General features: G+C 39.4%; 1 protein-coding gene across 1 annotated transcript in view; it reads left to right on the top strand.

Moving 5' to 3' along the window:
• Positions 1–18,245, top strand: part of LOC109470558 (TBC1 domain family member 1-like) — a 52,302-nt gene that overhangs the window by 24,646 nt on the left and 9,411 nt on the right. The window contains exons 6-15 of the mRNA XM_019769522.1: positions 1,790–1,913; positions 3,965–4,056; positions 4,538–4,648; positions 8,892–8,981; positions 9,679–9,711; positions 11,119–11,226; positions 12,667–12,738; positions 13,796–14,058; positions 14,713–14,846; positions 15,922–16,092. Coding sequence (XP_019625081.1) covers positions 1,790–1,913; positions 3,965–4,056; positions 4,538–4,648; positions 8,892–8,981; positions 9,679–9,711; positions 11,119–11,226; positions 12,667–12,738; positions 13,796–14,058; positions 14,713–14,846; positions 15,922–16,092 — 1,198 coding nt within the window. The remainder of the gene's footprint in view (positions 1–1,789; positions 1,914–3,964; positions 4,057–4,537; positions 4,649–8,891; positions 8,982–9,678; positions 9,712–11,118; positions 11,227–12,666; positions 12,739–13,795; positions 14,059–14,712; positions 14,847–15,921; positions 16,093–18,245) is intronic.

Below are 18,245 nucleotides of genomic sequence, written 5' to 3'. Positions count from 1 at the left end.
ATTTGAAATGCTTACTCGGCTGTTTGTATCCTCATAAGACTCTTAAGATTGGACCTCTGCTAGGAAAGGAAGCAGAACTTGGTCCATGAGAAACTGGGGAGGAACCTAACAGAGCTGAACCCAGCCATCCACAGAAGGATACAACACATCACAACCATTTCTAGAAACACATTATATCTCCATTTTGACCAGTAAATATTTATTACTTACTTTATCCGGTTATAAATATTCATTATGTATGTCAAATTTGCATAATATATGTAACAGTTAAGTCATGTATAGCTTTTAAGTATGTATGTATGGTTTTATAGAGTGTGTAGTTCCAATATTTTACACAACTGTAGATTTTCATCATCATTGCAATGATTTTCATATAAAATTTCAAAGAACAATTATTATAGAAGTGGGTATATTCACTGGCTCGGCGATCAAAAGAACAAGTAAAACCCAACAAAACTGGCTTGATATATATCTTATATACTGTAGTATAAAGACTAAAGTGTACTGTAGGAATTAGTTCTTCATATCATTGTATATCATTTCGTATGATATACGTATTTACAATTAGCCTTCTGTCATGTATTTGTAATAATAATAAACTTATCATCATTATTATTTCAGCCTACGTCCTGTTTCCTATTTACAAAAATGTAATAAGGTAGTGAGATGAGCGCAGCAAAGTCCTTTGTAACTAAAGCTGTCAAAAAGACTCGAAGTTTACTTGCAGTCTGCAGAGGATGTCATTGATTAAAGTTACATGCTGTGGCCTGATTGCAAACATGGTAAGAGTGTGTGCTGAGTGAATCATTGGTACTGTGGTATGTAACTATATATATCCTAGTATCTCCTATACATGGCACTACAAGACTAGTCTATGGTAATGGTCTTTGAGTGGCAGACGGGTAGACTTGGCCTTACAACGGCAAAAACATTCAAATTCCCCAGTTATAACGTTGATGTTACTCTATAAACAGCATATAAAAGTCAGTAATATAAGCAAACTATCCTTCTACCTTTCCTGTCCTAATAAAGGTATAACGTTAAATCGTAGGCAAGACCATCCTGAGGTAAACATATTGCATTTGCTTGCAAATGTTACCTTTCTAGTTCCGCTATTACATTTGTACTCAGTGGATGAATTTTAATGGAGGTTATAGATCTAGGCCTTTCTAGAACTCCTCAGTTTCTCAGTGCTTGTTCCAGCCCTCATGCTGTTAGTGTGACACTCTGAGCACCAGCCCATGTAGGTACATAATAAATGATGAGGCTTTTGGAATGGGATCAATATAAAAGCATTAATAAAGAATCAGTACTGTGATAGACTGAGCATGGACAAGATTTACAGCTACAATTGGGGGACCATCTCTGGGTGTATTTTCCTACCCGGGATACCATCTTTTCCAACTCCAAGTACTCTCAAGTAGGTAATACACTAGCAGAAAAACACTTGAAGGATCAGGCTAAAGATAGAACAGATATACTTACCCCAAAGTAACACGTACTCAAGCAGCTGGGTAGATTTTGAAAATGGTCTGACGTTTCAGGTATCATCCACTTTCTCATGTCAGTGACTGGTTATTTCAAAGTACGTTTATATTCACTTTGGTTTTCGTGATCACTTCTGTATCACAAATTTATCATTACCGCAAACTTTCTTTTCTCTGAAACCACCGCGAACATTTTCATTTTTCTCAGACCACAAACTTTTGATACTGCGAACATGCAGTGATTTACAGTATGACTTTGGCTAATGCTGGCATTTTCGCTAATGAGATGAAACTCTGTGCAGGTTGACGAGGTGATGCAGTGTCTGAAGCAGGCCTTCAACGCTGCAGCTGAGAGCCAGCGGACCCACATCGTGTGCGAGACCTGCCCCATGCACCAGTACCACAAGCTCGCTCTGCAGATAGAAGGTCAGAAAACTCACTTTTACAAACAGGCTGATACATAGTGCAGTCTCATTTTATCTTATATGGTGCGACCCCAAAAAATTGGGTGCACCTATTCCCAAAAATGAATTTTAAACCCTGGCAGTTAAACTAGACCAAGTGGCCACCTCTTCAAGCTGGCAGCCAAGTCATAGCAGCCACCATGTGCTCCTGATAGCCACGCAATGTCACTTCTCAAAAACTGGGGCCCTCGCAAACAGGCCGATACATCAGGAAGGACTTCATGTAGAACTCTCTAGTACTCTCTGAAATCATCTTTTTTTTCTGCTTTTTACCTCATGGGCTATACTCATTCTTTCCTAGAACGATCGCAGAGTGGAACTTGCTGTCACCAAGTAGAGTAGGGGCATTATCATTAGATCATGTAGAGTTAGATGTTCAAGGGTTAGGTGTAACAAGTCGTTCAGTTTAATGTAGCCAGCTGCCGCCGTGCCATGTGCCTGCGAAGCTGGTGTGTTATGCCTAAGGGTCATTATACTGGCTATTCAGATACAGATATAGATCTCTCTGGCCTCTTGCATGGGCAAACTTAGCATCTCTCACCTTGTCACGTTGCAAAGACTTTGATAGATGAAGGCTATTACACGTGCTTCTGGTATCTCACGCAGTGTCGCTTTTCACAAACTGGGGCCCTCACAGCTATGGTCTGTAAACCAAGTGTCATTTCAAAGTCACGTTTGCCACAGCTGCTACTGCCATCCATATTCTTTTTTCCTTGTACATAACAGCTTTATATAAGGTAGCAAATTTAACAAACCCATCCAATAGTGTGCCAATAGCAGTCACTTTGAATGTGGAAGGTCACTAAAAGTTTATACTGCACCAAATCTGTCTACATGTAACTCCTTCTAATCAGCAGTCAATAGAGTCTGGTGGCAAAGACATTGTTGGATGTTCAGAGATTTCGTAGTAACCTATTTCATAGATTACATACTCATCCATCTTGTCTTCTTGTCTGTCCAAAAATCAATTCTAACTTGAAAACAGATACAGTTTTAACTTGAGGGCCTTCGATTATTCCAGCCACAAATGTGCGATCATTGATTACAGTGGACCATACAAGGTGGTCTGGTATATCAGTCTTCATTACCAAAAGATCATTTCCAGTCTCAATGTCGCATTTCGCACCTGGCACCCCACTGATATACAGAACGATTTTTACGCCGTGGTCTAATTGGAAAGTGCATATTTATTCCAATCACTGAACCATTTTGTGACCTTTCAATGTTTCATTCTCCTACGCCGCCCGTAAAACTGGGGAAAGACCGCGAGATTAAAGAAATTGGAATACTGGTCTGATTGTCTTTGATGTAGGACAGCTCTCAGGTTTGGCCAATTCCTGGCAGGCATCCTTAGACCAGGATTATCCTGATTGATGAGGCTGTGGTTTATCTACTGAATACATCTATTTCTGTGCTTCAACCTAAGCTTCAAATTTATCCTGCTGTAAAAGCAGCATTTGATGCTACAGAACAGTTTATGTGGTTGTTCAGGTGCAGTGATAATGTTTTCAATTCCACATCCATAACATGTTTGATATCCTATGTAATTGTAAGGGTGTTTGCTGGTACTTCTGGCTACAGGGAGGTCACATATGTCTGCTATCCTGTAAAAATGTATAATGCACTCTTGAATTCAATAATCCCCAGTATCATTCTTATATTGTATAACTCATACATACCTTGGGATGGTACACTAGAGATTTATTTATCATTCTTTATTTTATTGGTCCAGCTGTACAAAAGACAGACAGGGTTGTCTAACCAGTTACAAGGCTATTTTAAAGGACTAACAGTATACATTTGTCAAACACTCTGTTTTTCAAAGTGGTGGATATAATGTAATCTGGCAGATAAAAGTTAAAAAGAGCCTACAGATTTTTTGTTCTGAAAATAGTTTCACTGGGTATAGGGGTTTTCTTTTACACAATAAGCCAATATTGGTTGTGTAAAAGAAAACTCCTATATCCTAGATTTCAGTGGTTGTTTCTGACTAACAACTGTTTGTGTCTCCAGGCTTGTACCCTCCCCGAGCCAAGGAAGTGATCCAAGCTCATCTCCAGGAGCTGGGAGACGCAGATCAGACTGAGATCACCGCCAGGATCAAGGTGGGATCATTCCTCAGGATTTCACTCTGATAGATCTAGATTATGGAATATACATTGTATAACATCTGTGTCCATAATTATCACCATAGTCCATAATATCACCACCTTGAGAAAAAGTGTGCTTAAAGATATTTTACTGCAACATACCCTAGGTATGTACATTTGAGGTGTGCAGGAGTGCATACCAAAAGTATGTTGCAGTAAAAATATCTTTAAGCACACTTTTTCTCTAGGTGGCAATATTATGGACCCTGGTGATATTATGGACACAGATGATACATGTGTAATGCCTTTTGGAACATGGAACTGTTACAGTGGATTTTTTTTCTATGTATGTAACTGAATGTTTTCTCTTTTTATTTCTCTGAGAAATTTGATATTGCATTGTAAATTAGCTATAAGTATAATTCAGAAATTTTGGAGTCTGCCAATGTTTATAAAGTTTTTTTTTTCTTATGTCTTCTTGTCTCTCTGTCCACAGAATGCGGAACCGACGGGTGAGCAGGATGAGAATGAGATCACCATGGCGATTCTGCGGAGCCTGTACGAGGGACGACAGAAGGTCCACACCCACATCAGTGACATCAGCCAAGTACGTCAACCTATTTATGTCTCTTGCAGAAAGAAAACATACTATTTTTGCTCTGTTTCTTCTTCCTCTTCTTCAATAATTAAGGTCAACGACCTGAACCAGACATCTGTCACCATGGTAACTAGCATGGGGTTACATCATGTTGCAATTTTATAGCAGGAGGGATTTAGGCTAGATTTAGATTTAGGTCTCATCTAAGTGATGCTACAATATTTTCAGTCACAATGGCACAATGCAATGTTGTCATTGTCATTCAAGAGACATAGGACCATTTCTCTAGTCATATTCATGAAATCCCTGCCTCAGGACAAAATTATTGATTCTAGTTATCATTTCTGGCTCCAACGTTGTGATTTATAGTTTATGGATTTGATAGGAAATCAGATGGTTGTTATTTCATCTCAGGAACAAAGGAGACGTCATAGTATAGTCAGGCCTCCAGGGTTACATGTATGTACAACAAAAAGTACTAGTAAAAGACATGTATATGCAAAGCGCCACATCTTCTAAAATATTTCACAGCGCTTGTTTGAAAACAAGGACTTAGCTTTTAAACAAGTGCCCAGACATGTTTGTCCCTGACATCACTTCCCTCTCCAAACAGGATGTTCTATTGATCTTGTGAATCAGTGGCTCCATAACATGTCCCTCACAAATTTGGATGTTTTCCCTTGTATAGGTAGGTACAGAGTAGGTTCTGTTTGGAGGAAAGTCCTCTTTCCTAGACAAGAGTGTCCTTCAAACTTTTTAACCTTTCCTTCACTGTAATTTGCACTGATTAATGTGGGAAACAAAAAGGCTCCAGGCTCTCACAGTGTCCTTGTGCAATATAGTTGAAAAAACAGGTTGTGTCGTGTAGTAAAAAGTTCAGCAGGAGCCAATGTTTTTGGTGGGATGCCTAACAACAACTGCAAAATTTTTCCCTCTTCAGTCCATCATCCATGAACACTTTTTAAACACTCAAACTGTTAGAAAATGGCCATGTAAACGTTTCGACACACACTCATTCATTCAGACATAATTGAGTTTAAACCCAGTAAAAGATAGCATTGTGATTTGCCCCCTACTGTAATGGTTTGGGCTATATTTAAACACCCATAATTGAGCCAGTTTCCACCAGGCAGCTCAGAGCTGAACAGTCTCCACCATGTTGTATGATCTTCCTCCTTGTTTTTCAAACAGATGTGAGTTTTCTTTTTTTTGTGGATAACAAAAAAGATACAGGTACATGTACTAGACTGAGACTCTAGATCTGTTAGTTTGAAGACAATGCATTGCATTTCTCAGTAAATAGTCTGTACATGACATAAGCCATAGCTGCTTGTTTTCTTCACTGTTCTTGTTTTCAACACTAACAGGTTTATCATTTTGTAGATGAGTTCGTGCATTTCATTTGTACTGGTACGATGGCTAAGTTAACTGGTAACTGTTATAACTTATAGACGTCATGTTCTCGGTTGTTTGTGGACGGCAAGCTAGAATCCTTTTCTTTGTATATTATTCAGTAGGTCATCGGCATACATGACCAGATGTCTCTATTTGAACCTTGCTGTATTTGTATTCTCTGAAAGGATGGTTTTGTGCCTTCTACGTGGCAAACTAGTTGTGACAAGGGCACACAAGCCAAAATGTTTATACCAGTGAGAAGCAAAGATCCTGGAATAACTCTGAAAATAGGTTCTGTTTTATACATGCAGATTAGTGTGACAGAAATGAATGAATAAGAATTGGACTGCATCAAACTGAGACCTACTGGAATTGGGTATTAAGATTTGAAAGTCATTTTTGCAGAATGTGCAAAATGCTTCTTATTAGTCTATGAGTATTGTTTCCAGGTGTTTGATTCTCATGTTGATTCCATATTATGAATTGAAGGATTGCTCTCTATGGAAACCTTTGAGTCATTGGTAGATCAACTATCAGGAACATATATTTTTGTCACGTTCCAAAATTCCTTAATATGAAACCGATTTGTGGGGAATAAGTGCCATATCCAGGTGATTCTCCAAACCATAAAAGGACTTTGTCTCCATGGAGACATTTGAGTCATCAGTGCAAACATGAACAGATGGTGGGACTTCCAGCCGTGGTGTGTGATGCTTAAAGGCCTTATAAGGAAAGTCATGGGAGGATGGTAGACAGGGTGCTTATAGGCCTAGGAAAAAAACTGTTGGGTTTCCTGTTTTCCGACCAACCCTAGAAAAAACTTCTTACCCCAGCCTTTTTTTTTTTTTGATTCCTGCAAGGGACAAAATTTTTTGAGCTGATCGGCCTTTTCTAGGTCCATGATCTGAGTGATAAAACATTGTAAAATCAGTTTTCCAACATTGACATTTAAGATATAAGTGCAAGTTTCACTTTGATAAACTGTATTGTATAAGTTGGATCACTAGAGATCACCAAAGTAAAGTCTTTATAAAAAAGAAAAAAAAAAAGATTATCCTACCTACCGACCCTTTTATTTCAGGACTCAAACATGAAACACAACATTTTTTTTCCTAGGCCTTGTAAAATGTGGAATGTGTTTTGTAAAATGTTGGTCAACAGTCTGTGTAGTTTGTTTCTGCCTTTGTTGCTCTCTTTTTTTTTCATCTGTCATTCAGGTGTTAAACTGTTACTCATTTTAGCATAACACTTAAAGCTGAATAAAAAGTTCCAACCCCAAGCTGTTAACTACGCAAGAAAATGCCTTTGTTTACCAGTGATTCACTAGTTGTCGCTTGGCTTGGAAATTCACCTGTTGTGACCCACAAAACAGGTAAAGAAAGCCTAATATGGTAATGAGGATAACAGGTGAGAAAGTATTCATAGTTTGCTAACAGGTCCATTCTTTTGTGTTATTAACACACAAAAGAAACAAAAGGGGTCAGCTTGTTCCTAAATGCCGACCTACTCGGATTGGATGTTGTTAAAAGCATGCTGGGAATCCTACCTGTTTGTTTTGTAAATTTGCATGTTCAAGGCTGATCAAATTTACCCAGTGACCTCACTGTAGGCACTTTGCACCTTTTTTGTGCTAAAAAAAGCCAGGTTTAGTCACTCAGCACAATAAACACGTTCCTCACTTCAGTCCAGACCACTGAGTGCTACACATGTAGTGCAGTGAGCTGTCAGTTCTTTACCAATTTCTGCAGATGGTTTTGAAACTCCCCCATATTTTGACCATGCCTAGCGCGGTATGTATGATTTTGAATTTATCTTATCTACATCTATAGTTGACATTGTTTGCCAACGGCCTCCAACTGGCACTAACTGCCATACTTTTGTAACTTGGAGCATGGTTTTATTTTCCTTGCTTGGACCAGTTTATTGAGGATATTGAGTAGTTTTTAATAACTTCTCCTGTTTCCGCTTTTTGTATTCATTGATTTCACTCGATAGTCGCAGACTTTTCAAACTACCACTGTTCAGCTGACTGTAGCAGTTCTTGTGCTTTTGCAAGATGGTTTTTGGACAGGCTATTCCATCCAGAATTTGGGTACAGTATTTTTAGTTTCATGACAAAACAATGTTTAGAATATCGTCCTAGTATTTCTTTACCTTTCCCCCAATTTTAACACAGGCTTTTTTCACTGCGGATGTCGCCATATTGGCTCTAATTCATTAGGAAATCTGATCATCTGCACACATTAAGTGTTTCTATTTCAGTGACCGGTTTTCTGTTTCTTTACGTCTGATGTGACTAAGTCTTGCTTTTTGTGATATCCTATCCCCCGCGGTGCGCATTATGCTGGAAGGTTGTGTGTGTTCGTTACAAGGACATGGCCTTTTGAGAGCCGTGTGTATTTGCACTAGCGAGCGGCCATTTAGCGTAGTACTTAGCCGGCTCTGTTTGGGTTGGATTGAACGCATCTGTGGACCACTTGAAGCTAGCCATGGTAAAGTAACACTTGTGTCCAGACTGTGTTGTGAAGAGGGGTTTAGGTGTTGCAAAGTGAAATGTGCCATCCATATTTAGCAAATCATGACATTTCAACAAGGCTCAGTATGTTTATTGTTATCAACTAGATATTGTATACCATGACAATCCCACTACTGGGCTAATACAAGGAATAGTAAGGGAAAACTGAGGTTGCAACAAAAGAAATTCCACCACCTGATGCTCCAACCATGGAGGTGGAAAAACGTCTTTTAACTCCATGCTCCAACCATGTGCTGAAATGATTTTAGATTTTGTACATAAAGTAATGTGGTGTTAATCTGTAGAGGACCAAGTTTTCACTCAACTTTTTTTCTTCCCCAGGATGGACACCGGTATCCATCTAAGTTTGATGTCATCAGAAACCGGGCCAAGAAGTCTCTGGCAAACTCCTTCGAGAGCCTCCTGTCACGGGTAAGACCTTACTGTTTGCTATAACAGTTGTTGTTTATAGTGAAGTGTCAACAATATATGCCAAAAAACAGTGACTCAAGCAACTGGATATGATACGGAAAATTGATTTGATGTCCAAAATCATATCCATTTGCTTGAGTGACTGTTTGTTGGCGTATCTTATCACCTTGATGTCTAACCTTCACCGATATATCTCGACAATATGCTAGAATGAAAGCTGTTGAAGTCTGTCGGTATCACTTGGCATATCCCAAATGACTTTGAATTTATAATGTCATATCTAATAGAATTATTACCATTTGCTGGAATGCTCTCTCTTGTTGTATTTGAGAGATCAACAACAAGGATTGTGACTCTATGTTAGAGCACTGTCCACAGCAGTTACAATATTTTTATTTTCATGGATTCATTTCATGACAGTTGTTGCTAGGAGGAGAGCTATGTCACATATAGTTTTTTTTTTCAGAATATGAGCTCAGAAATCTGCATGATGTGTGATTTGTAACGTTTTCTTCATCACATCCAAGAGTTATATAACAACTTAGCACTAAAATTCTAATGTTGGACAGCATGGTTGATTGACAGTTCTTTGAGCACTGTGATTGGTTGCTAACTTGATTGATTGACAGTCCTTTCTGCACTGTGATTGGTTGCTAACTTGTGTTAATTTCTGTGCGGCATGGTGTGACATGATCAGCGTGCATCGGCAGGTACCATATTTACGGCAAAGGTTAGCTTCATTCCTTCCCACAGATCTCTATGTGTACAGCAGCCAGACCACTCGCGCATGCATGTCACGCTCTCCCGTCATTGTGGGCGCCCTGCTGTATCACTTTGAGCTGCACTGCTCTGTAATTTTGCAAGCGGTATTGGTGACTCCTCGGCTGCATGGCATTTTAATGGATCACTCTTCAATTCAGCACACTGCTGTTTCTGTTTCCTTTGGTTATGGGGCAATTCAAGGCAATCATTTATAACACTGTCTGTGTTGCAGTAGGTCTTGTTTTTTATTTATTACCTTGGATTTTTCTTAGGTTCTTTCTTCTTTTACCAGGACACATCATTACCATTTACTCAATTAACAAATTATTAAAAAAAATGATGGAAATTTTCATAGTCTTAATCACCAATTTTCCTCAAATGCAGTTTTTGTCAAATGCAAGAATCATGCAAAGTTTCATGTTATCTGGGTGTAAGTAATTTTTGAAACAGTTAAATTATTACTGGAAATTTTTTTCCCCAAAATCTTCAAGACCTCATGAAATCTTTTGATTATTTTGCGCAAGGTATCCAAATATAAAGTGGATGAATTAGCTAGGCTTACAATCACCATTCACCTGGATACATTTCTGCCAACAAATATTGATGGACGGAAATTGGACATCCTGGTGCAAATCATAGCCATCTGTGTTGCATAGCAGATTGCTGGTGTAAAAATCTGACTGGGGGCTCTTTTCTCTTCACTGTAACCTTTCAATATTTCTAACCTGTCACAAGCTGAGACATTAATCTTTAACCATTCATGTCTGATGTACACCAAAAATCTCCCATCCACATCATTATATAGTTTGGAAAATATCCATTCAATAGTTTTTCCTTACATGAGACATGAATGAGTTCTGAACATGTCTACTACAGGTGGCTGGTGAAGGTCCTGTGCATCATTGTGCTAATTCATTGCATTTTATGTTTAATCTTCAACGACTTAAACCGCAAAGCAAACCTTATCACACAATGCTAATGTTAGACAAAGGTTTATTTTCCAAGAAAGATTTGTCAGAAAACCGGTATTTTTATTTGTTTTTTCAAAACAGAGTTTTCTTCATTATCTGAAATTTTCTCAGAAGATGTGCAATAATACTAGTAGCAGCACAGAATGTATCTGTGCAATAGAATGCACCTGTGCAATACAATGTATATACTGATGGCCAACGCACAGCACCTTCATTTTAACCTCTCGCCCTAGATCAATGTTGATCTGTCTTAAGGGGCCGAGCAAGGTTTTTTTTAACCCTTCATCTAGTCTATTATTTCAATGTGTATTTTTTTTATTCCTCAAAGATTTGTCAAACACACAGTCATAGATAGATGTGTACAGTGTTTGAATGAAGAAGTGAACTGTTCTGTCATCTCCCAGGGGAAAGGGAAGCAGCGTCACGCCAGCGAGCCGATGGGGAATGGACAGTCGGCCCGAGACCGCGCTGCAACCCTGGACTCCGGTGCTGCTGCCGCCGCTGCTGCTAAGGTAAATTCCCACATCAGGGTTTTTTTCTAAGCCAGGGAAGAAGAGCACTGCTCCCTCATATAACCAGCCAGTGCTCCCATATCAATTTTCAGATTGTGGCTACACAACATGAAGTCTTTCTCTATTATTTTTTTCCAGTCAAGATATAAAAACAAAACATCATAACAATGCGTTCTAGCATTACAAACTGAGTTACTCTGAAAAAAAGGGCTGTATATTGAAAAGGCTAGATGCAACTATTTGCATACTATAATCAACTCTTCCAGTTTCAGGCTGGGTAGATCAACATTTTGGAAGTCAGTTAAAGAATATCAAATTATACTAAATGCTTAATTTACAACTTAGAAGTAAAGATACCCTCCCTTACTTAATGTGTGTCAACAATATATTGCTACATATCTTCATAGTTTTCCTTATCTCTGGAATATAACATAATTTTCCATCTGCTTTTATTTATCATTTGCTGCTCATAATATCATATCTAATCGATCTGCCATTTTTCTTTCTTTTTACCATTCCTCATCTTATCATCATCATCATCATAACCATTAATCCTTCCTGTAGCCGTCTCTGGCTGAGGTGCCAGAGCTGCCCACACCCCCCTCTTCCCTCCCCCTGCACAGAAAGTTTCCACTCTTCAGAAGCACCTCTCTCCACCCGGTACTCTTCTCTCATCTCCAAGCTCATCTCCCATCTCTGGGGGGCAAGACACTATCCAACTAGCCAGTATTCATGACGAGAATTAAACTGTTCTCCAACTCAATAATGAAAATGACTCACCAGAAATTTTCGACTGAATCACTCAGTCTTCATCAGCTTTATGACCCAAGTGCTGTGGACACATGACTTTTAGTGACTACTACTGGCTGACGTCAGACAGTATTCAGTTGGCCTTGTGTCTTGCCCAACGTAGAGGTCTGCTTGGAGATTAACTCTTCTCTGCTTCAACTAGCCATCATGCGGCATATAATGCTTCAACTGTATTTAAACATTACATAATAATAAACATGCCAGCCTCCTTCATGATGCTACAGAACTATAACTTTTCTAGTATAGTTACCAGTTTTTAGTAGATGATAAACATTCAATATTTTCAAATGATAGCTGGATGTAGATATCAGTTAAAAAATTCAGCTTGCAGTAAAGTACAAATCTAGTCTGAAGGCAAGTAGCTGTCAGAAAATACTAGACTAGTTAATTTCATAGGAGCTTCTCCTCTTACTGTAATTCCTGATATTTTCACGGTTCTGTTCTCATCATCACCATTTTCAAATCATCTTTGTTTTGCCCCCCTCCACTTTTTCACCATTGTGAAGATTAAATTCCATGAACATTTTCCTCACACTGTGAAATTCCACTACCGTGAAAACATTGTGAATTGCAGTATTTCCTCCCATTTTTGACTTTCTTTATTTCCGCTTGTCTGTGTGTGTGTGTTAGGCCCGGGCCGCAGCCGTAGACTCTACCCGCAGGGAGAAGTTTTTCTTCACCCGTAGCATTTCAATGCAACAGGTTACTATATAGCCAGTCCTACCAACTCTTGGGTGCATGCGGCATGCCGTAAGGGCAGATAAACTACTCTCCTAGCAGAAATTGATGGAGGATGATCGTTATCTTTTTACATTTGGCCTTTTTTTTTGTTTTGGTGGGGGTAACGACCCCCAAAAAAGGGCCATTTGTAAAAAGATAATGATCTTTCCCCATCAATGTCTTCTTGGAGAGTCAGATAAACTCCCTCCCCTTCCCTCGCATGTTAGGTACAGCGCATGGCTCGAGGATATAACCATTTGGTCTAATGCCAGAGAACATTGCAGGGTATAACGCATGGCCTAGGGTTGTAACCATTTAGTCCTAATACTAGAGAACTTTGTAGGTTATAGAGCATGGTGCAAGGATGTAACTATCTATTCTAATGCCAGAGAATGTTGTAAAAAGATAACATTTGCATTGCAGTAGTCATAGTACATTATAAGTCAATCAGGTCAAAATAGGGCACTCTTGCATAACACTAATCTTTCTCAACTGCTCTCTTATAATGTGTAGAGTAATCATAGACATGTTGGAAGGCAGTGACTAAGGCATCAATTGTTGTGATTTTAACTGAGGCATTATAAAATGTACTATGCTTGTCTACTCTGCAACAAGAAACAAACAGACCTTTCAATCAGAACAAACAGGAACTCAAATTGCACGTAGAAGGCTGCCTATGAAATTGAAACTTGGGTAATAACTATCACTCAAAGTCACTAGAAAAAACTCACCAACAATGGCATTACCTGAGATTTATCTAACAAACCTTTAACAAACTATAGGCATTACCACATTGACAAGGAACCAAGGTAGAAGAGACGGATGACATTGTCATTTTTCCTTTGATTCGCATTGCAAGGAATTTGGGATGTAATACGGCGAATCCAGATTTGCAGCCTAATGTACAAGCAAGTGTAAGGGTTGAGGGTAAGAAACAAATTAACTCAGCATGAGCAACACAACGCATGGTGGACCCAGACTTTATGAAACCTTTAAATACACAGTGCTTTTTAAACTTACCTGTTTTTCCCTTTTCCAGAACCCATCCAACATCCCCCCTCCACTGAGACTAGTGGAAGACTCCCCTGGCCCCCCCACGTCCGCGCCCCCCACCCCAGGCAAGGAGGTGGAACAGAAGTTTGACCTTGAGGACTCGCCGTTCCAGCTGAGAAAACGCAGTAACACGCTGGACCACGTCCCGCCCAGGCGTAACATCATGAAGGACATCAAGTCATCGCCGCTCGCCTCCAGATCATCCAGCAAGGACAGTCTGTCTGACAGCTCAAATGGGAGCAAACAAAGGTTAGAACTCCCGTAAATAATTTCGTCAGGTTGGAAGATACTTAGGGTATAGAATTTTCTTCTTACACAACCAGTAAGGTTCTCACCTGCTTACGTTTCAATGTCTATCAGACACCTTCCTCAGAGCTTCTGACTGGAGTTCTGCAACTCGCCGCTATTTATCGCCAAAGTAGGTGTACCAAAAACACGTCAGAAGCTCTGAGGAAGGTGTCTGATAGACATTGAAACGTAAGCAGGTGAGAACTAGCTTCAAACATCTTTAGTATTCATCTATTTGATTATTTCATCATAAAATGGCTGGGTAGCCCATTCAGCTAGTAGGAGCTGCTTTCCAATGGGGCCCGGCATACATTTACACGGGACAAGACATGATTACATTTAGTCAAGCAACAGAAGGTGGACAACAGTCAACTGTCTAACATTGAATTTATCTTTAGGTGTTCTAGAACTGGTTGCCAAGGAAAGATAGAACAAACCACTCCTGCCTTTGTGATACACTATCATGGAAATATTGTTCTAAAACCAACAAGAAAGTGGCTTCGTTCATGTGTGTCGAGCTAGTCTAGTTGTAGTGAGAGCTTTAACCAAAATAGTTGGCCTGTAATGTAGCAAAATGCCATTCAGAAGAATTAAGTGTTTTTTGCAAACCTTCAGACTACATCAGAGCATCTCATCGCCCCCCGACACGCCCCAGGGGTACACCCCGCGCAGACGAATGTCGTGGAGACAGGCCATCTTCACCCGGGTGGTCACACCCGGCCGGAATAACACAATGCCAGGTACCTTGTGTATGTATCGGTGTACGTGATTGGGCATCACCCATGTTGATTCCTCTTGCTTTCTCCAATCATATCAATCATTACAAATGTTGTGCTTTGTTATGTTGTGTTCTAACATTGTTCTTGCTACCACATTTCAAGGTGATGTTTTTGTCATTGTTTGGTGAAGATTTCGTGTATGTGTTCTATCTGGTGACTTAACTCCCTCATTGTGTCATACAATGTGGATACCATTGCCATGACATTGTTGTGTATCTTTCACTTATCTATCCATGGATGTAGGATGGTAGAGATAAATTGTGTTGTCACAGTCAAAAAGGTTTCCTATGTGTCCCTCAAGGCTTGATTAGATCAAAGTAAACAATAAACGTAAAGTCCTTGCCAAACATTTCCAATACAAAGGTTTAACCAGCTTAGTATGAAAAAAGTTCACGTTACTATTTTGGGTTCATTTGGATTAAATGTAAGATGCTCTTTGCCAAATTCCATCCAACCAAACTTCTCCAGAAGAAGAAAGGAAAAGGGAAATTCCATCCTTAAAATCTTCTTGTTGTTCGCCTCTAGATCTCAAACTGGTTATTCTCGAGCAATGCAGACCACATATTGCATAGAAATCAGCAGGTTAATGTTAATGCAAATTAGCAGAAATGTAAACCATATGTTGCGTTGGATATAGGGGTTTTCTTTTACACAACCAGTATTGTCTCACCTTGCTTATGTTTCGGTGTCTATCGGATACTTCTCAGATCTTCTGACTGGAGTTCTGCTTCTTACCGCTATATCGGCTACACATAGTGACGAGAAGCAGAACTCCAATCAGAAGCTCTGAGGAAGGTGTCTGATACACACGGAAATGTAAGCAAGGTAGGACAAGTTTGGTTGTGTAGAAGAAAACCCCTACATGTACAATGTATATCCTATACTCTACCAACCTGATGAAAAAATGCTATGTTACTGTTACGATTACAAGTTTGGTTGTGTAGAAGAAAACCCCTACATGTACAATGTATATCCTATACTCTACCAACCTGATGAAGAAATGCTATGTTACTGTTACGATTACAACCCACTTGATTTCCCACAGATGTGCATGAGCTGGATGAGACCCTGACCACGCCGGAGGCCAGCCCCAAGCTGCGCAGCGAGGAGAAGCCGAGAAAGAGAACACGGGAAGAGCTGCGAGCGCTGTGGAAGAAAGCCATCATGGAGCAGATCTTACTCATCAGAATGGAGCGAGAAAACGTCAACCTCAAAGGTACTTGTGTTCATCTTGCAAGTGTTATTTTTTTTGCTGGTTGTGTTTGATAATGTTCCTTGTTGGTTTTAATGTAGTTGAATTTTTATTGCAAAGCTTGGCGCAATTCAGCCGTGGCTGCAAGGCCAATCTACTGTGTTTGAACAATAAAGCAACCAATCACAGTCTAATAAGTTGCCTGTAGCTAATTCTTTGTGATTTCAGACCCACTCGCCCCCTCCCTATTCATGTACAAATCCTTGCCTGTTGCTAAACCAGAAAACAAAACAGCCTTGTCACTTGTGTGGTACACAGCTTTTTTTCTATTCAGGATTTGAAAGGATTCTTCATTCAATCAGGAAAAAAGATCTTCTTGACATTTATTTGGTTGACTCAGAAAGGATCATAGTACAATGTATCTCAAACAACAATTGTGCCTGTTGGACCTCATATCAAAAATTGACGAAACATGATTTTGCAGTAGTGTACAGTACCTTTGAAATGCCAGGAAGTGTCCCTTGACAGGTAATTTTACTCTCCCAGTGTGAGATCCATCTTGGTCCCCATAGAGTTAAATGCTTCTCTTGATGTGTTATAATTGCACCGTTTACAAAAGCTGCCAGCATCCTTGATGAATGCAAGCGATAGAGTTTGTAGCATCTGTTGCCCTATGGTGCTCATAACTGTTATCAGTACTGCTATATAATCTATGCATGGAGGTGTTTTATATCTTGCGATGCTTGCATCTGTCAATGGCTAGGGTGCTTCGAGGTGCTTCATTTATGCATGCTGCTTGACTGGATTCCACAAAATAGAAACTTGGTCCTCTGTATATTTAGGAATGTATCTGTGATCTTTTTTATTGTTGAGATTCACCTTATGGTATGGGTTTCTTTTTTTTTCACCACTTTTGATAATGACCAGTATGTTCCTTACACATGGTGTAACTTTGGATCTGTTTTTTCTTTTAAAATTTTCCCTTTGTTCCAATACTTGAGGTGTATCTGTGTTTCTTGATGTACTGTATGTCACTCTCTTATAGTAGTGTCTCTGTCTTTTTGCTGCCTTAAGGAAGTTTTGTGTTTTTCTGTCTGTCGTCTATTGTGATTTTTCCAGGTAAGCTCATGGTGTAATAGCACTTTGTAGAGCTGTGTACCGGTACGCAGTACCGATACTGTACCGGAAAAATTGATTAGGTACAGGTCCAAAATACCTAATCCCTCAGTACCGGTACTGTACCTAAACAATTTCACACTAATTTTATGCCTATTGGTGACCTCAAATGTTTAAATAGCTGGTTAACAATGGGTGCCTGTGTAAGGACAGTGTGTTCATGAAAACAAAAACATCTTAGTTTTGCCTATATTTTATCTGAGCATTCGCCATAAACAAAGAATAAACCTTAACTATCAAGTTTATTTATGTTTTTTTGTTATTGAAGGAGTTCAGAAGAGCATATAAATTGGTCGAATTGTTCAGGTACAGGTTCAGGTCCGGACCTGTACCTAAACCTGTGTACCTGTACCTGTACCTAAAATTTGTTTAGGTACACAGCTCTAGCACTTTGTCATGATAGTAGCACTGGAAACACCATTTCACATTCACCATTACCATTAGATACCTGCAAACAACATGTTTTTGCTATTAACAGTCTAACACTTTCATCTTAATACCCAGAGTGAAAGAAAATGATATTTTTGTCTACTCTGTCTGAAGCCTTTACAGCTACATTGTATTTCAAAAAAATTTCTTGACATGGTTTAAAGCATATCTGTTAGTCAGATTCGCATGACTGAACAGTATGCTTGCATAACTTGACAATAGTATTTGAAGTTGAACTGGACTGCATATGATGTACTCTAAGCTTTGTGAAAATGAAGGAAAAAGAAAACAAAATGGCAGAAGAACCTACCAGGCTAGGGTTGTTCAGTATTCTCCTTGACCTGAAAAGGTGACTCAGGGTCCTAAGCATCTCTATAGACCATTAATACTGGTAACATTTCCATTCAGCACTGTTTCTTAGAAATTGTCAGTGCATAAAATGTTGTCGAAGCCAAATGGTGACTCTCCTTTGGTTATTTTGCGGGTCTGTCATACGTATTTCCGCCTTCTGTTGTAATCCTCTTTCTGAAGGGCACTGCCCGTAATATGTACAAGGGATACATCAGACATCT

This window comes from Branchiostoma belcheri, unplaced genomic scaffold (genome assembly GCF_001625305.1).
Source record: "Branchiostoma belcheri isolate BF01 breed outbred unplaced genomic scaffold, Haploidv18h27 scaffold23, whole genome shotgun sequence".
Classification (NCBI taxonomy): Eukaryota; Metazoa; Chordata; class Leptocardii; order Amphioxiformes; family Branchiostomatidae; genus Branchiostoma; species Branchiostoma belcheri.
The sequence above is the reverse complement of the archived record's forward strand: the minus strand, read 5'-3'. Positions and strand labels throughout refer to the sequence as shown.